This window comes from Pezoporus flaviventris, unplaced genomic scaffold (assembly GCF_033815535.1).
Source record: "Pezoporus flaviventris isolate CSIRO_AGI_PZ_B2104156 unplaced genomic scaffold, CSIRO_AGI_Pfla_v1 ptg000030l, whole genome shotgun sequence".
NCBI lineage: Eukaryota > Metazoa > Chordata > Aves > Psittaciformes > Psittacidae > Pezoporus > Pezoporus flaviventris.
Window position 1 is genome coordinate 12,691,035 of NW_026892578.1, and position 24,733 is coordinate 12,715,767.

General features: G+C 37.9%; 2 protein-coding genes across 10 annotated transcripts in view; one reads left to right on the top strand and one right to left on the bottom strand.

Moving 5' to 3' along the window:
• Nucleotides 1–21,403, top strand: part of OFD1 (OFD1 centriole and centriolar satellite protein) — a 36,026-nt gene extending 14,623 nt beyond the window's left edge. For 3 of the 6 annotated variants that reach the window (XM_061459930.1, XM_061459935.1, XM_061459936.1), the window contains 13 exons: nt 1,139–1,212; nt 1,887–1,999; nt 2,139–2,328; nt 2,966–3,096; nt 3,476–3,587; nt 5,011–5,622; nt 8,697–8,829; nt 13,529–13,629; nt 17,140–17,259; nt 18,322–18,473; nt 19,369–19,527; nt 20,189–20,247; nt 21,234–21,403. In XM_061459930.1, coding sequence (XP_061315914.1) covers nt 1,139–1,212; nt 1,887–1,999; nt 2,139–2,328; nt 2,966–3,096; nt 3,476–3,587; nt 5,011–5,622; nt 8,697–8,829; nt 13,529–13,629; nt 17,140–17,259; nt 18,322–18,473; nt 19,369–19,527; nt 20,189–20,247; nt 21,234–21,279 — 2,002 coding nt within the window. In that variant the 3' untranslated portion in view covers nt 21,280–21,403. The remainder of the gene's footprint in view (nt 1–1,138; nt 1,213–1,886; nt 2,000–2,138; nt 2,329–2,965; nt 3,097–3,475; nt 3,588–5,010; nt 5,623–8,696; nt 8,830–13,528; nt 13,630–17,139; nt 17,260–18,321; nt 18,474–19,368; nt 19,528–20,188; nt 20,248–21,233) is intronic. The other 3 variants (XM_061459931.1, XM_061459933.1, XM_061459934.1) reach the window with 3 other exon arrangements.
• Nucleotides 21,404–21,853: 450 nt separating this feature from the next.
• GPM6B (glycoprotein M6B) overlaps nt 21,854–24,733 on the bottom strand; it is a 109,286-nt gene continuing 106,406 nt past the window's right edge. For all 4 annotated transcript variants that reach the window (XM_061459949.1, XM_061459946.1, XM_061459945.1 and 1 more), the window contains one exon: nt 21,854–24,306. In XM_061459949.1, coding sequence (XP_061315933.1) covers nt 24,157–24,306 — 150 coding nt within the window. In that variant the 3' untranslated portion in view covers nt 21,854–24,156. The remainder of the gene's footprint in view (nt 24,307–24,733) is intronic.

Here is a 24,733-nt window from a genome sequence, read left to right on the forward strand (position 1 = left end):
GTCAGGTTCAGAAAAAGCTTGCTATAGGAAATAATTCTATTACAGACTATATTATGTTGCAGTTTAAATTCTGTATTGCTATCTGGGAAAGAGATGTGACATTAGTTGCATGTTTAGACAGAAGGATTTGAAGCAGTATTAGTGACTTCTTTTAACCATACTAAAACAACTGACCATTTTACAAATGCAGAGAAGACATGGGAGGAAATTAGCATTAAAGAGATATTAGAGGTTTCTTGGAAAAAGGGTGAAAGGCACACTAGCTCACTGTACAGACAGATTGGCTCTTAACCCATCCCCATTTTTGGAGAGGGATTCCCTGATATAGATCACCCTGTTTAATTGATTACCATCTGCTTGAACATGGTTTCAAGCAATTTGCTTAGAAATGCTCTTTGAAAGCTTAAGACATCATCTGTGACTGCTTTTGAGGTGTTGCAGTGAGTATACCCTTCAGGTATTGGTGAAGTCTGTGCTAGGAATACCATGCCCAGGATTGTGCTCCCCAATTCAAGAAAGTCATGAGGAAAGTGGGGGCGGTCTACTAGAATTCTGGCACAATAGTACTGGGTCTGTCAGATGTGACTTCTGAATTCATATGGCAGGGAGTGTAAATTGTCTCTTGGGAGATTCAGCTTGGACATGGGGAAAAAAAATTCCTGGGAGGACAGTGCAGCATTGGCACAGGTCATCCAGGGAGGTGATGGAGTGTCCATTCTTTGAGATTTTTAAGACTTTGGTAGGAAGAGCCACAGGTGACCTGCTCTAGAGTTGGTGGGAGTCTTGCTTTTTGGCAGGTGCTTGAATGAGGTGATTGGCAGGGCCCTTTCCAACTGTTTCAGTGAGCCTTCAATGACTGATTTTGTCAATAAATAATTGTGTGATTATAGTTTAGTCTCGGAAAACTGGAATTTACACAAGTGCACACACATGTGTACACACATACTTTGGGTATCACAGAATCACTAGGGTTGGAAGGTACCTCTGGAGATCATCTAGTCCAATCCCCCTGCCAAGGCGGGGCCACCTAGAGCAGGTTACACAGGAACATGTCCAGGCGTATTTTTAATGTCTTCAGAGAGGGAGACTCCACAACCCCCCTGGGCAAACTGGAATATATAATTCTTTTTACTTCTAGATATCAGCTTGAATTAAATGAAGAATACATAGCCAGAACCAATAAGGTTACTGAAGATGAGAAAAAAAATAAAGGTAACCATCTCTCTGAGATCAGTACAGTAGCTGTTTTATCTCTAGAGCTTTTACTAATAGGTGTCAAAACACTGTTGTTACTGAACAGTCACGATGTTAAGTAACAGTGGGATAAGTGACAGAAAAGCTATCAAAATAGATTTTGAAAACATGTAGCAGGTTCTAATGACAGGGTGGCAATTCCTTACTGTTCAGAATGCAATGGGAACTGTGAGCTGTTGCTTCACACAGAGGCTGCAAAGCATCCCTGCTTTTTCAGTTTCCCATCTCCTTCTGAAGTTCTACTAGCTCATTCATTCTCTAATTGAACTCTTGTACAATCTGGTACCATACCCTTGAATGGTTGCCAGCTTCTACATTTATTGTGCACAAGATGTTTAATTGGAGCTTGAGGAAGAGAGCTGGGACAGATTACATGTTTAGACTTTTAATTTAGGGGCATGTGGAAGAAATGGTATGTCATGTGCATATGAATTTGATTTACTTAATTCTAAAGGAGTATATGTATGCATATGAATATATTCACACAGTGTGATTTACTTAATCTTGAAGGAGTGTGTATAACATACAGTCATTTTTATGTATTGATTTAAATTGAATGCTGGGCTTAGCAGCTTAAACTCGTTTTGCTGACACAGTTTTTTTACTGTAATGCTCTACTAATTTTAATTCAGCATTTGTAATCCTTCCTACAGAGAAAGCTTTGCTTTTGCATGAAGAAGCCATTGCTGTTAATTCCAAAAAGGAAGAGCTCAAGCAAGCTATATCACGCACAAAAGAGCTTGAGGTAACTGTAAACATGAATTTAAAGAAGCTGTATTATAGTTAGTGCATTTGAGCTATATTAAAAAAAGAAAATGTGAAATAAAAATAATTCTGAAGTAGTACAGAAGTTCATAAGCTTCTAAACTGTTCTTTATCTGCAGCTGGATTTGGAGTCAGCGACGGCCCAGGTTCTGTTGCTAAATAAACAGAATCAGTTGTTGACAGAAAAACTCAAAGAGTTGTCAGACTATCCTTTGCTGAAGGAAGAGAAATTGGAGCTCCAAGTGCAGAATAAACTCCTTAGGCAACAGTTGGATGAAACTCGTAGTGAAAACCAGCATCTTCGAGACAGTCAGTGTGACTGATTTAGTAATTTTCTTGTTTATGTTTCCCTACAAGTATTTGTTTAGAAATAGTTTTCATTACAATCCATTCTTTGTATTAGGTTTACTAGTGGTTTGCAATAAATCCCAGCTAATCTTTGTGTAAAATGAAACAGTCCTTGATATTTATTTTCTTTAATATGCCTGTATAGTAGAAATCCTGAATTGTTTGCTATAATATGAAGACTTTCAAAAAAGCAGTGCAATATTTCTAACCATAGCATTAGTATGGTTAATAGTAGTAAAAGAACATTGCATTGTTATTTTGAGGTGCTTGCCTGACTATAGTTATAAAATGCCAATTATTTTTAATGTGCATTTGAGATTATGGGAAGATAGAGATGTGCACCCACTTACGTAAGGTAAGGATGTACATTTTTCTTCCAGAATAGGACACTCTGGGTCTAATTCTTGGATGACCCCACCAATAAAAATTTCCATCCTTTGAAAAGCTAGAGAAAAGATCCCTAAGTATTTTATTCAAACAAAGCCTTGTTATGTTCCTAAAAGCATATCAGCTTGACATTTTGAAGGGGTTATCATGTAGAAAAGTACACACTTAACTATTTTACAGCTGACTGTCTAGTATTTCTCTTTCTGGGTAGAGCTGTCCCAGCCCTCAGCAGAGCATCTGGCCTGCCAAGTGGAGCTGAGGAGAGTGGAACATTCTAAGAAGCTGGCACTGGATGAATTTGAAAATTATCGGCAGACTTTGGAAAAGCAGTTACAAAGTGAGGTAAATTATTCTTCCTAAATAATTTTAATTCTTTCGTCTTCCTGTCATCTCGTTCATCTTTATCTATGTACCTGTGCAGGCCATTTATATTTTGTTTTGTTTTTTTTTTTTTATACTCTGTTTATTTTTATGTAAGCAACTCTAAAGAAAACAAACCAAACATCACCAAAAAAATGACCCCCAAAACCCCAACCAACCCAACATAACAAAACTAAGTCTTTTTAAGTCATTAAGTTGCCAGCACTGACTTTCAGTAGGATATTGTGTGTATATGGTTTGACTGGACCTGAAAAACATTTAGGAATTAGTATTCAGACAGTTGAGATTACTCTTTTTGTTTGAATTACGCTGATTTTGTTTTTCTCTTAATCTCTTATAGGTTGAGCGTTGTGCTCAATTAAAGGCCCAGTTGTTAGACTCCGAAACTACTGTCAGGAAGTTAAATGTGCAGGTTGAAGAACTGAAACTGCAGGTGAAACAAACACAGGCAGGTTTGTGTCTTACACCAGAGCAGTCCTTTATGAGAAGTTCACTTACCTAACCAGTGTAAGAATTTCCAAAAGCTTAAAGAACCTGCAGTTACACAGAACTAATATAACACCAGTGAGTGGATTTCCAGTTTAAAATAAAAATCTATTTAAAAGTCCAATTTAAAAAGTACACTTACTGCAAATGAAAAACATATGTACAGGAAGAAGGAAAAACATTCCTCCTTGAATACTTGCATGTTTTTCTTACTTGTTTTTCCTCAGCATAAAGGCATTAATGTTTGTTGCTAACATAATCACTGTTTTCTAGGAGGCAAGTTGTGTTTTAGTGCATTTTGATTCTTGAATGTTTGTAATAAGAATAACCAATTTGAAACTGTATTGCATACCTCGCAAATTTAAATCAAACTTCTGAGCGTTTGTTGTCAAGGCTAATCACTTATGCACCTTGTGTGGGCATTAGAGAGGCAAAAGCGTAATTTGCCTAAAGCAATTCATTCTGCTGAAGAAGTGCCAGTTCTGAAGATGCCTATGTCAAATTGCTAATATCAAGTATGACAAATACAATTTTGGGATGTATATTTGATTTTAAAATTCTTCAATGATTGCAGCATAGTTAGGTATATCCATACTTTATATTATTTGATAGACCAACGTGCATTTTCCTGTGTGGTACAAGTATTGGTACCATTTGGAATTGGAAATTTGTTAGTGTCAAAATAGCAAGTATAAATTTTAATTAAATGTCTAAGGTACTGAAGAGACTTTTATTTTGCATCGGAGTTAAGGATGTCATTGAAGAACCATTTATGTAAATAAAACCAAAGCTGTTAATTTACTGAGAAAAATACAGCCCGATAGATTGGTCTTTTGAGCTTGCTGAAGTGTAAAAGTGCAAGCCAGGAAGCAGATAGCCCCAGAACGTTCCATTTAACTGACAGTTGTGGAGAAATAACCCGCAAACAAACAAACTCAAAACAACATTATCTATTTACAGTGTAGGTTTTCTCCACTTTTTTTTTTTTTTTGTTATCTAAATAGAAGGAAACTGTTAAGACTTGTAGCCTGCCCTGTATCCCTCCCCCTTTAACAGCATGATTGGATTTTATGTGTCCAAAGTGGTGACATTTTCATTTTTATTTTTCATTTAAGCGTAATTTAAGAAATAACATTGTGGAGTGCACACTTTGTGATAGTTTTATATGGAAGAATTATATATTAAAAAAAATCAGTTATTATTTGCAGCTGTGCAGCTACATTAAAATATATTTAAGTCAACTCATTAAATTCTCAAAATTAATCCAATTCTATATAAAAGTCATTTTGATCAAATTGGAATTTGAATGCCATGTTTGACTTTTTCTGTTTTGTTATCGTCTCCCTCTCTCACTGTTTACTGTCACTCACTTTCATTGCTATCATTTAGCTCTGGAAAATGAAGTGTATCGGAATCCAAAGCCTTCACTTGTTGATCGCTCTGTCCTTGACTTCACCGGTGACAGGGCTGTACCTCATGATATTTATGTGGATAGTGCATTCCTGAAGAATCAGGTTATGACTGATGCCATGAAGGTAAATGCTGTTCCAAGATCTGGCTATTGGCAGCAGCTACAGCCACACAGTGCTTCTGCAGATTCTGACCTGGAGTGTATGGCACATACCTGGGCTAGAATAAAAGAACTAGAAGAAGAGGCAGAGTATTTGGAAGAAGCCTACAGGAACTATCGACGCAGTGTCATGCAGGATGCAGCTGCAAGCAGAACACTGAGAAAAATGCAGTCTCCTTTACTTCTACAGTGCGCTATGGGTAAACCACCCTTGTCTGCCCAGCATGAAGTTCTTGAGGGTAATCCTAGGTCCCAGCATTCCCCTCTGAGCAGTCCAAGAGATGAAAAAGACATCAAAGGAACTGGGTCGGTTGATGTCTTTAAAAATCCCTTAACGCCACCACATAGAAGAACGTCTGTTTCAAGATGCCTTTCTTCTACTCCTGTTTCCAAAGTGGAAAGAGATCTCGGTAACAAGAAAGTTTCAGATGGTAAGTCACGATGTGGGCAGGCTGAGAGCTGGGGTTGTTCAGCCTGCAGAAGAGAAGGCTCTGGGGAGACCATATCGTGGCCTTTCAGTACTTAAAGGGAGATTATAAGAAAGATGGGGGTAAACTTCTTAGCAGGGCCTGCTGCAACAGAACAAGGGACTTTAAGCTGAAAGGTTTTAGACTAGATACAAGGAAGAAAGTTTTGACAGTGAAACTCTGGAACAGGTTGGGCAGAGATGTGATAGATGCCCCACCCCTGGAAACTTTCAAGGTCAGGTTGGATGGGGCTCTGAGCAACTGATCTGGTTGAAGATGTCCCTGCTCATTGCTGGGGGATTGGAACTAGAAGACCTTTAAAGGTTTCTTCCAATCCAGACTATGATTCTATGATTGTTAATGTGGTGTGGTATTGGGCTTTTCCTTATTGCTCCTCTTGTGCTATGGGAAGAGAAAGATTTAGCAGTGGTAGTCTTTCACTTATTTGTTAATTGCTAAGAGTCAGGAGAAGTCAGAAACAAAATATGCTAGTACCTTGGAGCGTGACTTCCTCGTGGAAACAGATACTGGAGAAATAGATTGAGGGAGGCTAAACATACTGTGCTTTAGATAGCTTTAAGATTATGCCATAAAGTTCACTGCAGGTGTAACTTTATGGTATGCAGAGTTTCATTCAAAAGTTGCAATCAAGTATAACTACTTTGCAACATTATTTGTAACTTCCTAGTTTTAATAACCTTCCCTCTGTATTCCTGTACTTTCATTTAACACTGCAGTTAACATGTGCAGCAAAAGACTGCTTCATCTGGCTTCTCTTAAATTGAGTTTTCCCATCTGAGAAGTCCAGATGTGATTTTGTTTGTTCTTTTTGCTGTGACATCTTTATCAAATATTCCTGAGCAGTTTTAAGGGGGAAGGGATTAGTGTTTGGAAAATTGTAACTTGCTATTAATTTGACAGTGTCTAATAATTACGAAGTAATTTTTTTTCAAAAGAGCAGTGTTCAGGAAAGCAATCAGAATAGAAAAGAATTGAAAATTAAACAGTGGTATGTTGTTTCAAATCCTGCTGTGTGTCTGCTTGTCAAGTCACACAATTCTTGTTGCCCTAGCCCAAAGTGGATTTAATGGGATGTGAAAAAGAGATACTAAGAAAACCAAGCAAAGATACTGAACAGCTTCTGCGTGAAGGAAGGTTAAATGCAAGAAAGGCAGCTTAGTTTGGAAAAGGGTTGGCTGAGGTGGGCTGCGGAAAATCTGGAAGGCAATGAGTGATGTAGAAAAGTTGAAAACGAACAAGTTAACCACTCCTTCACAGACCCTACCATCCTGTGAAATTGAAAGGAAAGAGAAGGAAGTACTTTGTCATACCATGAGTAAGTTGTGGAAGTTATTGTTCCAGTGGCAACAGATGGAGATGCAGAAATAAAACTTCATGATCAGGAGGACCTATCTTTGAAGGATGAAAGGAAGAAGTGTGTCCTCCTGTAAAAAGCTACTAAAAGTAGGAGAGGATCCTTTTCTGCTTTCCCCTGCTTGCTGTCTCCAATCTGTGGGCAGTAACACAGATGAAGAAACAGTTTCTGAGGAGAAAATTCAGATTGCCATCTTATTACTTGATCAGTACTTTTCACCTTAATCATTACTTGATCAAGCTTCATGCTTTCTGATGAGAAAGAGCAAGGTTGGTGTGTCTTGCAGATAGCAAGCTATGAGCCAAACACCTCAGGTATTTGTCTCCTGGTAGAACATCAGTAAATTCAATCCTGCATCATTTCGAAGTGATAGTAGGTTGTAGTAGATTATGGTATGAGATGACTGGTGTGCCGTCTGTCTTCTGACAGGCAGTATGTGTTACACTGAGGAGGCACTAAGTACTTACGTGCGTAAGTACTGCATGCTGTTCTTGTCCATTCGTTTTGCACATGAAAGTTTGACAAGTTATTTTATAGAAGATTGGATGTGGGTAAGCTGAGGGTTTCTACCACTAACAGGTACTTCTGATACATGAGTATGACATAGCTGCTAGGTCCTGTTCTGTTAGTGCTCACCTTCCCTAGAGGGTGTTCGTCTGTGATGCGTGAGCATAGGGGCTGTCTGGAGGTAAAAATACATGGGCAACCCCTAGTCTGAAGCATCCTGATTTCTGCAGTGGGATGTACACCATGAGTTGGGTCCACTTCTATGCAACCATCTGAAAGGACTTCAAGTATGGGAGTGTTAATAGTAGCTTTTTATCTATTTCTTGAGCCAAATTAGCACTGAATACTGTAAAAGTTATTTAGTTAATGAAGAGAAGGAAAAAAAACAGTACCTGCCTACTGAGTGAATATCATATCTTGTGGGGAAAAGTAATAATCATAGTCTAGTAATGAAAGACCTGTACAGCTGCACAAGAAAGGAAAATTGAAATTGCAAGGTAAAATTTAACCAAAGCGCTGGACTTTGCAAATTTGATTAAAAGCCTTTTATAATTCATGGATTTTGTTTTTTACCTTGGTTTCTTAGGAAACTCAAGACTCTCTAGTTATACTCTGTTTCCTTCTGTGCTGACTTTACAGCTGTTGATAAGAGAATAAAACCTTCAAAGATTTTCTTCCTTCCTTCATTGCCTATTTTCACGAATCTGTAGAAAAAACCTTTCAGGTTTAATTTCCTAATGAAGCATCGCCTTTGAGATACCTCAAGAGCTATCTTTAGCTGGCTAGTAAGCACATCCTTAACTTAAAATCTGTGTTCGTAACTGCTTCCTCTAATGACCAGCAAGGGAGAAATTATTTGGTGTTTTGCAGAGGGGCTGCAGTTTGCAGGGAACATAGGTGTATGGGTGATGAAAATCATGGCTTTGTAAGGAGTAAGTTTATGATGGTGAAGACCTGTAAAGGAGAATTGCCCACAGGAAAACTAAACCAAACAAACCCAAAATAAAGAAATTACCAGCACAAGAAGTCAGGTTAAGAACTGGATGTTAGTTGTCTTATGGTGTCTGCACGGTTCAATTATGCATGTGCAGCCTTGTCTGAGAAATGGTAGGACAAATAACTGACTAATACTAATTGTGTGATTTTCATTCTGCAGACACCAGTCACTTGTACCTTAACTCTTCACAGCAGAGTGTTGACAAGGTGCTCTCTCCTATTTCAAAGCCATATCCACTTTCATCTTCTGAGTCTGTTTCTTCCTCACCATCCAGTCACGGCCAGAAAATCAGGTAACATTGTTTACAAAGCAAGTTTTTTAACCTGCTTTTTAAAGAAACATTTATCTACCTGTGCATGCCAAGCTCTTCTAAAGATGGATAAGGATTTCCCTTCTTGAATATCATGCCTCAGGAGGGACTTAGTTATAAAAAATCAAACATCCCCCCCCCCAGCCAAACACCGTTGGCAAATATGATTTCATATTTTTCATCTCTGTTAAATTTGTACCTCCTTACAATGCAAAGTTATGTGCAATGAAATACTTAAGTGCATGAGAAACTTCAGGTGAATGTGGTGTTTCTTTAAAAAAAAAAAAAAAAGAAAAAGAAGTCTTGTCCTGTGACAAAGTAAAACTTGATTGATTTACATAGTGTTCTGTAAAGTCATTTAACTGTTGTAGCTGAGCGAAGATGAAAGCTTTGAAAGATTCCCTCTGTTGGGGCAAACGGTAATGGCAGCAGTAGACCCAGGGCCTAAAAAGTCCAAAAGTGCTAGGTGAAGGACTGACAAGTCAATCTGGGGAGTGAGAACCTGAGGCGTCCTAAGCACGTGTTAGTTTAATGCAGATAGAATAAATTGATAAACATCCATCACTGAAACTTAGCTCAAATTCTGCCATTTAAGGATATTAATGTGTAGAACTGCGTTTCTCAGCACTTTCAGGTTGTGCCACTTCAACCAATGTAAGTATTGCTTTGTTGCCATGTGTGCCTTCGAAGATAGCAGGTGGTTCCTTTGGTGTGCAATGCCAACACTAAGGCAAAAGTCATAAAAGGGTTAGATGTTCCTGGGCTCAGGACTGACTGACTTTGTTGTTTTTCAGACTGTTGTAGATATCTACATAGATTTAATGATGAATTTTGCTTTTGCCCTTCTTTGCTTCTGCCCCTGTTTGCTTTTCAGTGTTTCCTGTGTCAGTGTTCTGACAAACTTTTGAAAGCAAGGTTTGCTTTGGATTCCCGTATTTCAAGCTCTGCAGGGCTTGAAATCTACTGTAGTGCTGTAATCCACCTGTTCCATTGCATTTCTTTACATAGTAGACCATTTTCAGGCAGCTGACTAAAAGATGTATTGTTAATAAATAAATGTTTTGTTAATCACTAATTTCAGAAAATGGCTTTTCCAGAAGTTTAAGCATTCTGAGAATGTTTAAAATCTGTTCCTAAATGTAAATCTGAGTTAAACAACCACTGTCTTGTATGACTGTAATATCTATGAAAAAGTGTTAGTTTTTTAAGCAGTGAGGAATGTGTACATATGTCCAAGATGTATCTGACTTTTCCTGGTGTCCTGTAACTTTGGACCATATTGGTAAGTTAAAAATTTGGACTGTATACTGTTTAGATAAGAATAATGTTTGAACCATGTTGCAAATGGGAATGTGAAGGTACTACGGTAGCCAATTAACTGTTACTTGGCATGTCTTATTCACAACAGTCCTATCGGACATCTCACCCTCGTATGAATTACTGAAATGTGAATGTGTTTTTAGCAGCTTGCTGTCATGAGCTTTTTTGGCAGTTTTGATTCCTCTAGTAGGTTTCTATGCCATCCATATAAATTTGGTTCCAATAACGCTAACAAGAACTCTTGCTGACATTGTAGACTAATTTGAGAACAAACTTTGTTTCAGAAGACAAAGTTGGGTCTTTAGAGGAGTAAACTTCATTTTTCAATGACTTAAAATTATTTTTCATCTTCCTTAGAACAGGTGTTTTGAATACGCTTGATTTTCAAAAGCTGCCAAGGTTATATTTGATGCACAAGAAACCTCTTAATGAAAAAAAAGGCCACTAATTCCTTGAGCAAAGCTATGTCTCTTTTATTGTGTCTCTATTTTTCACATCTGTGACCTGACTGCTGAGCTTTTACTGATTGAAGCTTGGTAGTTTCTGCTACCTGAGAATTCAAATCAAGGCAGTTGCACATTCTCACTTCATTAGCAAGCTGTAATGCTAACTTTGTTGTTGTTGTTCTCTGAAGAGCTTGTTCATGTGTCTATCTTATAATTTCCAGAATAGGAATTCTCCAGTCTCCTTTGCATGTGCGAAAGGGATAATGGGTAGCAGAACTTTTCTCTTTTCGTTTTTTGATTGGTTTGGTTGGTTGTTCTTTTTTTTAAGTAAGTGAGTAACTTGGCAAAATTAAGCTGCATAAGAATGACTTCTCTTTCCTCTCTGTATCTCCTATTTCTATGCATGAAATTCGTCTGTTCTTATAGTCATTTGGTGCCTCCACTGTCCAAAATTGAGAATCCTGAATAGATGTCTTCAGAAAAAGCTCAAATATTTAATTATTAATGTTTCTTTCTTTAGAGAAACTTGAATTGGCCTTAACCTGCTAGCCATCATTCTGGATTTGATGGCGGAAGAAAGCTTGTCCTGGGGCAGCTCTAGCAGGCATTCATACGGCTTATTTTTTATCAAGTCCTCGATAGACTAGACATTTCATGTAGACAGGGTCTATTCTGTGATTTGAATTTGGGGAGAGCCTTTATGATCTTGGCCTTGAAAAGAAGCTGTTGGTATTTCCAGGGACTGGAAGGTTATTTCCTTTAAGTGGCTGTCTCTTCTTTCTCTTTTGATTGGCATTTTCTACAGTATATCTCAGATATCCTGTATTCCTCTGACAGACCTTACAAAGCGAAGTTTGAATGTTAACCTGCATGTTAAGGTGGCATGGGAAAATGCTCTAATACTGGGAGGGACTGTACTTCTTTGAAGGATGTTATAGAGTCCACGCTGCCTGAAGAGTGAATAGCATGAGCAAGTTGTGTTGCAAAGAAAAGGCCAGGGTCTCGGCAGGCAGCAATGGGTTGTAGTTGTGTTCTTGGGTTCCTTGTGACAAAGCAAAGGGATGAGGTCCCAATAATTTTCTTGAACATTGTGCTTTCCCAAGGCCTTCCTAAAGGGAAAACATTGTTGAGGATTTCTCAATTTCTTGTGCCTTGGACTGTGTTCTGTTACGTAAAATATTTGAGAAATGCATGTGTGGGCTTTTCCAGTTATTTACTCATTATTGGGTAAATGCTGCATCATCGGTGTGTCGTGGGATTAGTTTATGACCTGTAGATTTTAAGTGGCAATGGGAACTTTGAAAAGAAAATACAATGCTCTAACACCAGTAAGCCATTACAAGTTAGACCAATGTCAGTGGGGCAGAACAGTTGCATCTATGACTACAGGAGCTCCTTGTTTATTTATGTTTCAACATATGAGTGTTATGAAGGAAGCCAATAAACACAGGAAGACTGGAGTTATAAGGCAGATTATTATCTAAACTATGCCTTTTTTTATTTAGGAATGAAGAAACTGATTGTGAGGTTTATTACCAGTTTTAGGCTAAAAAAGTAATTTTGGACATTAACAAAATAGTTTAGATGGTGGTGATTGGGGTTTTGGTGGGGTTTTTTTAAGCTTTAATGGTAATTTTATGCATACCCTATGCAGTTTAACAATTTGGTGTTGACTGGCATAGCAGTCTTGTTTTACGGAATATTGACATTAAGTACAGCTCAGGGCTTGGTTGCCAACTTTGCATGATGGAATGAATTTTGAAAACTGTTTGGAAATATGTGTGTTTACCTCTCTTCATGGAGCTGACCTCTTCAGTTTCCTGACTCGGGGCAGTGTGTTGACTGTCTGTCTAGCAGGATGTGGTATTGAAGAAAGTGGCATGGATGTCCATGAACCTTGCATCCTTAAAAAAAATACTTAACACTTAACCATTTCTGTGAAGGAAAGGCTAAAAACATGACATAGAATTCCAAAACCTTGACGTTCCATTTACTCTGCCATATTTAATTTACAGGGTGTTTTCCCCCACTGATTTTATTGAACTATCCTTCTGGCAATGCAGTTTTAGTTGTTTGTCCACCCATTTACATTTTTGTTGAACATGTCTCATCGTGGGGGCATGTTTTGTTTATTCTCCACTTTTGCTCCATAGAAGACCTGAATTCCTTAGATTGTAAGTACAACATATTTATGTGGTGGTGAAGAGCACCAGCTGGTGTGGAATAAGCTCCTTTATGAAGTGCTGCTCTTGAATTTCATTAGTGACCTACACTACTTTTTTCTGTTCTGGTTCTGGTCAGGGTTTAGTAATTGGGTCACATGGGAGATACTGTTCTTTCACATTATCTTTCTGATGAGATAAATGGGGATTTAGAATGAGGGCACTAACCCCACTTTTCATAGCACCCACATTTTCACTCCTGCATATGTTTTGCCAGACATCTAATCCTAATATACTTCAAGCACATCTGTTAAAATGACATCAAAGTGGGAATTAGACTATAACAGAGAACCTAAAAAGGCAAATTTCTTAATTTCATTTGACTAAGTGTCACAACTCATTGTATTCATCCTTTTTTCTTACTCCTTTTTATGCTTTTTGAGGGTGCACTTTGTTTTAATATAATGCCTTTATGTTATTTATAGGCCTTAGGGAAAGGCAGCATGGAGCTAGCTATCAGAGAGGTGGAGCTGTCTCTTGGTAAACGTCACCAAAATACATTTAAATGTATTTAAATACCTCAACCTTTGAGCCAGAAAGTTACAGCATTCTCGTTGCATGTTTTTTTATGTTTGGTTTAATTTGTTTCTAAGCATGTAAGTAGCCCTTGTATTTAAATCTCAGATTGCTATTTGCTTAAAAGTTTAGCATTTATATTTATTAAATTGTTTATGTCCTTCCTTTTTCTTTCAGACTTCATAATCAACAAACAGATAAACCAGATTTCAGTGACATTCCCAAACTAGACGAACTAATACATGAGGACCTTGAAGAATGCATTTCTTCTCTTGAATGTAAGTGTTTGTGCATTTTAGACGGTTCGTTTAACACCTTAGTGCTTAATGGTTGTGAGACAATTTTCTTGATAGCTTAAGACTGTAGTGGGAGAGAATAAAGTCTGACTGAAATAAGAAAAAGAGTCTCTAATGATGAGGGATAAATTTTCTTATTTGTGCATTTAGGAGGAGAAGGGTATGTAGCAGTAAGTACACACTAAAATCAAGCTGGTTCTGAATTTTGAGAACTTTTTGTTCCAGACTCTTGCATAACCTTGTTCTGATTAATGCATGTAGGTCTGACGGTTGTTTCAGAGTGGTTTAAAATGGTTTAGGGTGGTTTTGGTTTTAAACAGCAAAGCATATTAGTATATGAACTAACTGGAAGCTGTTTTGTATTTGCTGCGTAAAGTAAAACTCCAAGGGGTGTTTCTTGTGGACTGGTATGAGAGTACTATTACCAAGCTGTAATTTTGAAGATAAGTTTCTTGCAGCCATTACATGTACTGTTGTTGATTTTTTTCCTTCAGTAACTGTGGCTTAAATAGTATTATGAATTAGTAGTAACTTTAGAAGTGTTTGTAAGCACGTAAAGAACAGTTGCAATGACGCTATCATTAATCAGCATCTTTGAGTAGTTTTGGAACATGTGGTTCAGTTACTGAAACATCAGTGTTACCCTATTCTTTTTTTTTTTTTCCTCTGAGATCAGCATTTTATTTATTTACATTTTTGTGCTCTTGCTGATTGCAGGAAGGCCTTTGACATTATGTCAGTAATGGTTTGTGTTGAGTGCTGTTTCCTTCTCTGTATATGCTGCAGTAAGCCTACAGGGTCAGTTCCCAAAAATTTTTGATGTAACTGTGGTACTGTAGAAAAAGGAGGATAGCTGAAGTTAATGCACTTTATAGCCATTTGTGTATTGAGAGAAAAATAGGAGCACATTTGCTGGCTGTATTTCCTAGTTTTTCAGCATTTGAGTGACATCTTAATGTTGGACCTGAGCAGAGTTCTCTCCTATGAAACTGGGGGTTTAAAGTAAGTGAAACTGTCAGTAAGAAAGATGTAGACTGCAAGCTAAACACCTTTCCCATTTCTAAATTTTGATAGGTCTGTAAAGTCTTGATACTGGTGGAGGTATGTCATTAGGTGGTATGATTAATCCACAGTTGGTGAAGAGATTATTGTATGGGAGAGTTAGAATCACTGATTTCAAGGAAAATATCTCTAACTGGTGTGAGTTAGGTCCCAGACTGGCTTATTCTTTCGATTGTGGTTAGATAGATGGAGTGATACAGTTGCTCATGCTCCTGAACCTATGAATATAGAGCTTTCAGTGTTTTAAAAAGAGCCACCCCCAAAAGCTGCTGTTTGTTTGAACAGCGATTGTGCTGACAGTTTTTAGTGGTAACTAGCAGAAGCTGACGACTCATCTATTAATTTCTCTGTGAAGTCTTAGTATATTCATTATTTGTTAATTTATCTCATTTACTTTTCTTTTTTTAAGCTTTAAACGCATTATTTGAATGTGAGTTGAGTTTGTAGCCACTAATGGTTTCTACTCATCTCATATTTTAGTTAGATTTAGATTTACTTGTTTCATTTTGTATTAGAGACTTTAAGAATATATTAGATATTCCGCTTTTATCACGTATGAGGCTAAACTGGCATTTCCTTAGCAAATCTACCTGAGTTTGGTGCTGCGCCCAGGTAAGTTACCACTGTGTCATTAAGTGATGTGAGGTAGTTGAAAGGATGGTTTTAAGAGCTTGTATATGCTGATGATTTCTTAATCAACAGTACTTCAGCTGGGTCAGACTGCATCACAAGGCAATCTCAGTGTGCAGAAGGGAACCAGAATGGCTAAAAAAGGGAGCAAGTAACCCAGGAGAAACTTGGGACGGAGGGAGGATAAGGATGTAGAATCTAAAAAGTAAATGTAGAGTAAGATACCATTAAGGAAGAAGTTGGTAAGAGTAGGAAAAAATAACCTGACTGAAGAAGATGCCAGAAAATGTGGTGGAAGCCTTTTAGTCCTACTGTGGGTGAGCTCTAGCGAGAAAAGATTGGAATTTCTGTTGGCGGTAATTGCTTTAGTTGATGTGCTTGTCTTAAGGAAGAATGCATCTCTTGCTGTCCACCCTTACATAAAGCAGTGATGGTGTACAAAAACTGTTACCTTTTTGTCTTTTGCAGAGTAGTTAATGTAAAGATATTTTGTGCTGTATTGTTTTGGGTTTGGTTTGTTTCCTTTGTGACGTTATCAGACCTTTAGAATTTAGGTATAATATTTATCAGGAACCTATTTGTGAAAGGAAGTTTTTGACTAAACATTACTTACCCCAGAAAACATTACTGAAGTTTCATGTGGAAATAATGATGTTGATAACACTATAATATAAACCTCAAGTTAAAGAGAGAGCAAAAAAACCAGAATAGCTTTTCTTCTGAATGTCGTAGCTCATCATTTTGATCTTAGGTAAAACTTGCATAGAATTCACTTTCCCAGGTGAAGCTGGTAGGACTTCTGGTGTTTTTGTAAGAAACTGAAACAGTCTTGTAACTTAGCTAGATTGATGGTTTGGCAGACATTTTCTCTGATGCTTTCATCTATAATTCCTTTAAAATATTTTGAAGAGATTCAGAGCATTCAGAGAGAGAGGCTGATTGGTTTGGGTGTCTCATTTTTCTTCATGCAGTATATTTCAGTTTTATTATAATGTGGGAAACAAAAAACTTGAAACCTTGATAATATTTAAAGGATAAGAAATTTCAAAACCTTTACCTAAAAATTAAGGAGATACATGAGGTATCTGTACTATGGTACACCAAATGCTTTGAAAATGGTCTTGTGTATTTGAGGTTGGCTACCTAGAAGTAAAAGCTACATCTGACTTTTTATTTCTCTTTATTTTCTCTTGTAAAATTGATATAATAGCAGCCTGCATACTTGGCAAATAAATAATCAGGAAGCAGCTGAGTATCACAGCAGTGATCACAGTTGAAGTGCAGTACTGTGGTTTGTAAATTCAGAGCTACGTTGCACAGGAGGAAGAATACAAAGTAGAATATGGGAATTAGTAGTTATCCATCCTGTGCGCCGAAGAAGACAAGGGTCCTACTAAAAAAATAGTATGCAATCAAGTAATTAAAGGTTGTTTTATGTGCATAGGAAGTATGAGCTGAGCTAAACTTGGCCATGTAATTTTTCTGTGACCTGTATCTTACATAAAGAAATTGAAACATTTTGGTTTTGCTATATATTTATTCATGAATCTGTTTTGGCTTTGTAAACAGGTGTGTTCCAATAGCTAATTTCAAAACTAACAATTCTGTAATTAAAAAAAGCAAGTACAGCCTATGATAATTCTTAGTCCTCAGGGAAATGACCAAGTGGAAGGGAAAATGCTCAATTAGTACTGATATTTACGTGTTCTAGTTCAGCCATTCCCACACTTTGTGTCCATTGCTTTGCTCCACTATTGTGATTACAAAATAATGAAGCCATTGTTCAAATTTCTTCTCCAGATCAGGGAGACATTCCAGAGCAGTGTGAAAGCGATGCCTTGCATCCGTGTGGGGACATCGTCAATGGAAACCATGTCACAGCCACTGTGCCAGCAGCAGCCGCTTCACTGCAGGACTTAAGTGAGTTCTCCAGTCAGAAACGAAAGTGAATGCCCTTTTTACATGTCATATGTGTAACACAAAAAGCCAGATATTTAACATTTGGTGGGTATGTATGCTGGTGTGATGGAAAATTTGTCCAAAAGCCCTAATTATGTGAAAGAGGAAGGAAAGTTTTCTGTTGCTTTACTGAATTAGGATGACTTCACCCTTGTTTTGGTCAAATTTGTTTTTAATTTAAATGCTTTTGCCACCCATCCCACCCTCCTGTCCAGCTTTTGGAGGGATGATTTTGTTCTTTTCAGGATAATTCTTCTTTCTGCTCTTGCTAGAAATCAGACTTGAAAGATTTTTGGAGGTTGTGTTTCTGTTTCACATGGTTTATATAGGTCTTGTCTGGATTTTTTTTTTTTTTCATTTTTCTTGGCTGTGTTTGCAAATTGTATTACCCCATGCTGTGTTAATTTTTCAGGTAGATGAAGGTGATGTCAGTGCAGCATATGCCACTTTTCTAATTGTCCTACATAGAAGCATTATGATTATTTTTATTTAGAGAGGAGCTTTCTAGCTTCTAACAATTCCCAGTATTTAGTTTGCCTATCTAATTACTGTCTGAATGTTGTCCTACTTGCACAGCTTTTTAAATATGCTGGCCACATCAGCAGCATGTCCTGCAATGATTTTCAAGGGGTTTGTAAGTACTTTGCTTTATAAATGTAAAGAATTATATTCAGTCAGATTGCTGAGGGGTAAAGAATATAGCAACATGAATTTTAGGATAACAGAGATTTAATGAGAAAGTCCATGACAGGAATGAGAAGTGCATAGAGAGATTTGTCAGCTCTCTGGCCTCTACTTTTGCTTTCCCGTTTAGCTCTTAGGGAGTCATACATCAGAATAAAAATGTTTAGAGGTGAGAAGAAACCAGATACCTAAGAATAACATCGGTATATATGTAAACAATATATCCAGTTGCTTTTCATTTACTAGTAATGTTACAGAGGAACCTAATACTTATTTTTATGCTACTGTAGTAAATAACTGAACTACATAGGTCACAGATGTTAAAATAATTTTTCGCAGTGGTGCTGGATCAAAAACAGATCGAAGAACAGGATAGAGAAGTGGAGAAAAACCTGGAAGAAGAAAAGAAAGCAAGAGAAGAAAGGGGGGAGGGAGAACTACAGGAAGCTTTGGAAAGACGGCAAAAAGAAGAGGAAAAGCTTAACAAAGAGGTAATGATTCAGTATTTTAACTTCTGGCAGTAATGCATCTTTGTAGTGTCATGTATTTTAGGATTGCTATGTGTGTTACTTGATTTAAAATAGACTTTAAGTGAAAGTAGTAGAGGCAAAGTTCTTTTATGATCAACCAGCCTTGATAGAATTTCTCCTTATGCCAAGTAACTTTTCTCACAGGAAGCAGATGGTTTTTCTTCCATGCTTCATGCAGCTGGAAGCTACAGTTCTATGGCCAGAACCATGCTATTGGAATAGGTTATACAGTCACTGTCTTTCTGGTCTGGACTGTTCCTGGTGGGACACCACTGAAACATGTTAATATCCATCTCTTCACTTCCTTATGTCAGGGTATCTAGGGTACTTTCTTGGAAGCAGATGTTGTAAGGAGACCTTAAGGAGTTTGCTTAAATCCCTTTGAGCTGACGTGGCATGTGTTGAAATAGTGTTATGGACTTCTAGGACCAGTATAAAACCTGGGTTTTGCTCCCTCCCACTTCACCTTCCTTTTCCCACTCATAAACCTTGGTTAATTTGATTCCACTGTGCTCACCCTACCCTTCACACCAGCAAACTAGGCCCTTCAAGAAAGTGGCGTACCTGTGTCAGCTCATCTTCAGTTCACATGTAGGTGTCACACACAAATCTCAGGCTTCACAGTATCTCAGACACCCAGACAGCGTTAGAGTGGGATTTTGTGAGTGTCATGTTTGTAATTGAAGCAATAGCTTAACATTTCATCTTGAAGTGCATGTAATGGGTTTAATGCTGTTTAGACTGGCATGTTTTACCCACATTAATGTAAATTCCTCCTTGTAATGCAGATACCAAAATATATAGGTGGGGTTTTTTTGAGCTGATCAATATTTAATTTTGATTATGTGTCTTAAAGCAGATTCAAGACTCAATGAAAAAAGATGAAGAAAAAGAAGACAAGGAGGGGGTAAAATCTGAAAACAGTAATTCTGGTGCTGAAGATAATGTAAAGGATCCTACTCCAAATCCATTAGAAAAATACATGAAACTAATTCAGCAAAGGAGGGCAAACAAGGTGAATATTCTCAAAGTGGGGTTCCAGAAATAATATTGACTAAATTTAGATCTTGCTAAGTATGCTTCCAGTGAAAAGAGTATCCCCATTTTTATTTTTTTCCCTTCATTCAGAAGCTTTATCTGACAACCTGCAGAAGCGTGTTTGCATTTGTATTGCAAAACTGCGTTGACTCAAAAGAACAAAATCTGAAACCTTTCTTCTATAAGGGCTTTTGTTCTGTGTCCTGTGGGGGAGGGGTTGGCTTGTTTGTTTGGCTTTTAGGTACTAGGGCAATATTTACATTTAAAAGTCCTCAGTTTTCAGTTTAAACTGTGCTTAAATAGTTTGAATCTACACAAGTCGGCTTGTGTTCCACTGACACAACTGAGAGAATTTTTTTCTGGCAAAATGGAAAATTTGATCTTAAAGAAGAGGTGTGTATGGGGATGTATCACATGACTTTGAAGGAATGTAGCATATTTTTGTTCAGACATTATCCAAACCTGATTTTTTCCAAAGTGTTATTCTAGATGCAATGTAGTGTTTGTAGAATCAGGGTATCATCTCCTTTGGATGACTTATTTTCAGTTAGGTGCCTTAAAGTACAGATTCTTAGAGTCACTTAAACCTTAACTGAAGAACCAATTACAGACAATGTATTTTTTCTCTTGGTTGCCAGGATTCAAAAAAAGAAGTGTCACTTACAGAGGGATTTGGACTTAGCGAAAAGGATGACAGGTAAGGCTCATATATTATTATTCATCACTTCTGTTACTCCATATTAATAGCTACAGTATGAATTATGCTTAAGAGACATCTGCCTCTTAAAAGAAAAATAAACCAGTAATCAAAACCAAATGTGTTGCGAAAAATTGAGGACCCTTCCAGTTCTTACACAGGTGAGCTGTGGAATGATCCGTTTCAATAGCTAAGGCAATTAGACCTTTGTATCTGCATCTGGGTGACATCTCCTGATTCTTCACACTGAGCTGAAGTATGAGGGATTCTTCTTGGGTTATGCTCCTGTGAAGGTTTGTTAGTGCCGCACCTTGCAGATGGCCTGTTACTAGCATTGAATCTAGCTTTGAGTTATCAGGGGCATTGTGGGCTTTTAACAAATGAGTTCACACTTTTTGGCGGAGATTTGCACTGCTTGCACTGGATTACCACAGCTAGGGCATTTCCTCTGCTTCTTTCTAGACACTGATAAATAAGGATATGTAGTTCTTAGTTGCTTAAGAGGGGAAAAACCCCAACAACTCTCTATCACATCTTTCAGTTTAATTGAAGATGTAGAAATGAAAATACGTATAAGCAAAAAATATGGAGCAATTAAAAAAAATGAAATGCTCACTGAAACAGTAGTAATGATTCAGTATTCTGTGTCCTTGAAATGCTGGTTTACATACCAGACCCTACCATGTGCTCCTGAATTGGTACTTGTGCAGTGTTATTTTTACTGGGTGAGCACCACAGACAGAGCAGGTAGAAAGACAGATAGTATGTCTTTTTGGTAGGTAGGAGATGACTTTCTGTTCATTAAGGCCCAAGTCTTCACCCTTAAGGGCTTGCTTATTTCCTTCAGTTCACTGAAACAGCAAGAGAACTGTAGCATAGGCAATCTCTTAACTAACTTCCTTTTTAAAACAAATATTTATATTTAAGATACAAAACTACTTTGGACTCACACAACTTTCTTTTCCTCCCTTCTATCCTTATTACAGCACTGCAGACATTTCTCATGGAGACATGGATGAAAGCTTCTGGTGAACAATAGCTGCTGCTAATTATTATTATTACAATGTTTTTAAAGCAGCTTTCTGCCTGTAACAAGTGTCAGGCACCAAGATTGCAGACTGTATAATTCTAAACTAATAAAGCTGAGTTTGAGCTGTCTCATCGCTTCAGCCGTTGACTTCAAATAGTGAGTCCCAGTGTGTCACTAACGCAGGAGAAGGCTCTTGGATGGGGCAACAGAAAGGTCAAAGCAGTGTGAAGAAATTAATCAGCATGTCCAGGTAGATTGGCTTTGGCATTGAATTCCTGTAATTTCTATAAACAGCTTTTCAAGTGGGGCCCTCCCCCCAACCCCTTCCCCACTGTAGGTCAAAGTAATAGTGTGCAGGTAACAGAAAAATGCAGTCATCATGACCTGTTTTTAAAGGCGTCTCGTAGGGACAAGGTGGCTTGGGTGGTTTCAGAGTGGAGCGTGACAGACCCAAGCCAACATGTCCCTTTTACTGCTGTGGCAGGGGAAGCAAACAGACACTTGTAGAAGCAGCCTTATCTTTTGTATCTCCTTGTTGGTATTAACCACCCCAGAATGGAGAGATTAAAATGAAAGTGCTATTTAACTCATCTTTATTTAAGCTTTGTATTTTGTAGGTAGATTATAGGCAAGATCATTAAACTTTATTTACAGTATAAAATACAGTATTTTTATCAATGAAGTGATTTTGAGTGGCAGCATATATTACAACTTGCACTGCATTTGAGGCTGCTCAGCTTGACCTAGCTACAGGAACATGAAGCCAAGTTTGACAGAATTTAGGGGCAAAAAACAAAGCTCTGTCTTGAATTCATCAGAAGCTGAAACGTGTACCACAAATGTGACAGAAATAAACTTTGCTTTTAGAAATCAAGCTAGTATGTAATCTGATGGCAAGTCTAATTTTACATGCTGCTTAATTTGGTGCTGCAGCAATGCTGGCACTTCAGATATTTCTGAGAGGCCTTCTGTTTGATGCCCAGAACGGGACAGGTAGTGCTTGTTGCATTATGCTGGCCAGGAACTACTACCACCGCTTTGTGCTAGAGCCACCTGCTGATTTGCCACGCTGAAGCGTACGCCACCAGGGCCTCCCTTCCCACTACAGGAGCACCTGGATACTCCTGAAGAAAACATCTTTAACTTCAGATAGGGACAGAAAGCCTGAAGGTGCACCAGGACGGAGCAGCTGTAAGTCTGTTTTCAAATAAGCGTACACAAGTGTTTTCTATTATCTACAAATATTTATTTTAACACTTGGATGTAACTACAGGAAGCCCTTGGCACTGATAGAAAATATTGATTCACTGTTAGGTTACAAAAATTTATACATAGCAAAATTTAATGCTCTTTACATAAAAATATTAGACTACTTAAACAAAACTTCAAAAACTCCCAGTCATAGCTACACTGAATTAGAAAAGAATTAGGCTTTAAGACACTGCCTCCATTTTACCCTTATGCAAACACTGGGCTAGAACATCACCTGCATTGCTGTAGAAATGTCTCCTTCATGCAACAGGTAAGAACATACACTAGGCTATTTTGTCATATTTGCTCTACATTGATCAACTTACTTTGCCCCTGTTTTGAAACTGTCAAATTAGACTTCAACATTTAAAAAAAAGATTCTATTTGAAGTTAATACCCCCCAAAATGCCTTTCTCTTAATACTGACTTGAAGGAATTTGTGCTGCCTTTGCTTTATATTCAGCAGTGAAAACTATCAAACCACACGTCAGCTTAACATGGGTATGACTTGAATATTTAATTCTTTCAAATGCTGATGTGTTTTACTCCCCCCCAACATTTATATATATATATATATATATATCATATAGAACAAACACCAAATATACCATCACTAATACTCAAGATATCACTGAATGCTTCTGAAAAAAAAACATTAATTAGAAGGCAGACTTCTATGGGAAATGACTTTAAAATGGCACCAGTTTGTTTGTTGTTGTGTCTCTGAACACCACATTTTCTTAATGTGCTAATTCATTTGTAAAAAGGAAAACACAGAAGCACTGACTATAATAAATTTGCTAAGCACCAAGATAGAGAAAGGTGGACAACCTGTATTCTGCTTTATGGCTGCAATTTGTATTGTTTGTGTAAATCTCTGCAAACTTTCTCATCTGCTCATTTGGAATAGTCAGATCAGTCTCATTTTAATAAGGTAACACTTTTCACATACTTAAAATGTAGGATAATGGTCTCCTGCTGTTATATAAATGCTAAGACATTTATAGAAAATAAATATTAAGGCAAAGCTGACATTTATTTTCCAAGAAGGGGATCATTATCCAGACCCAGGGATCTACATTCCATTAAATACACAATAAAAAGATTAAAACTTGGGACCTCTACTCAACACTCCTGTGAGCACAGGAGCACAACTGCTTCATCGTAGAAAAGCGTGGCACAAGAGCAGGGTGCTGTTCCTGCAGCCCAGGCCAGGAACGTTCCAGGGCAGCCCTGCTGCAGCTCGGGAGACTTAGGCCTTTGCCTAAGGTCTGCACAGCGGGCGGCTGCCTTCTGGTGTGGAGCACCTGCCACAGCTCTGTGCAGGGCTCAGGGCTGTAGGAACACATCAAATGCTAAATATCAAAAGTCTGGAAGAAGAATATTTTGGTCACTTATTGTGAAGTGTTGCCTTTTAAAATGCCTGGAATAAAACCTCCATTCTCTATAAGAAAGGATGGAAGATTACCCACAGGAAGATTTCCCTATGAAAGTGTTCCAGGAGCTGGAATGTGAAGCTTTTGCACTTCTAACTTTGTTTGGTAGACACACATCTGTACTGCAGAGCAGCTATTTGTTGATTTGTCAGAGCTACAGGAATTCTTCTGCGGAATTACTGTGGCAAACATCTATGTGTAAGAATTGAGTTGCTCTTTTGACCGAGACTGGATATCCTGAAGCTCCTGCTCTTCTTTTGCTTTGATATCTTGGTAGGCCTGCATTTTGCTGGCATCCTTTAAGTAGGCCCAGTTAGAAGACAGTATCATGAGGAAGTGGATCTGGAAGAGAAGGGTGAGCATGATGGCTAGTGAGCATGTCAAGAGGCAAAGCAAGCTGCTAGTTAGATTAATAGACGCTCTTTGAAATAACAACCAAAAAAATAAAGTTACTCTACGTTAATAAGCATTCTGTTATGAAAACAAGCACAGAGGCTATTTCCACAGGTCTCTAGGATCTGGCATGCTAACACTTCAGTCAGTTATTCACAATTTAGAGGCAGTTAGTAGAACAGTAACAAAATGAGCTACAGAGTTGTACGGATCAATTAAAATGCAGAATGGGGGAAGCAGGAAAAAGGTTTTGTACGTGGCGAGACACGGCATCCATAAACTACGAGGTGCTCAGGAGAACTGCTGGCTGAGGTTGTGCTGGTTACGCATATCCAAGCCCAGATCCCGGCAAGTCTTTTCCCCCAACAAGCAGATG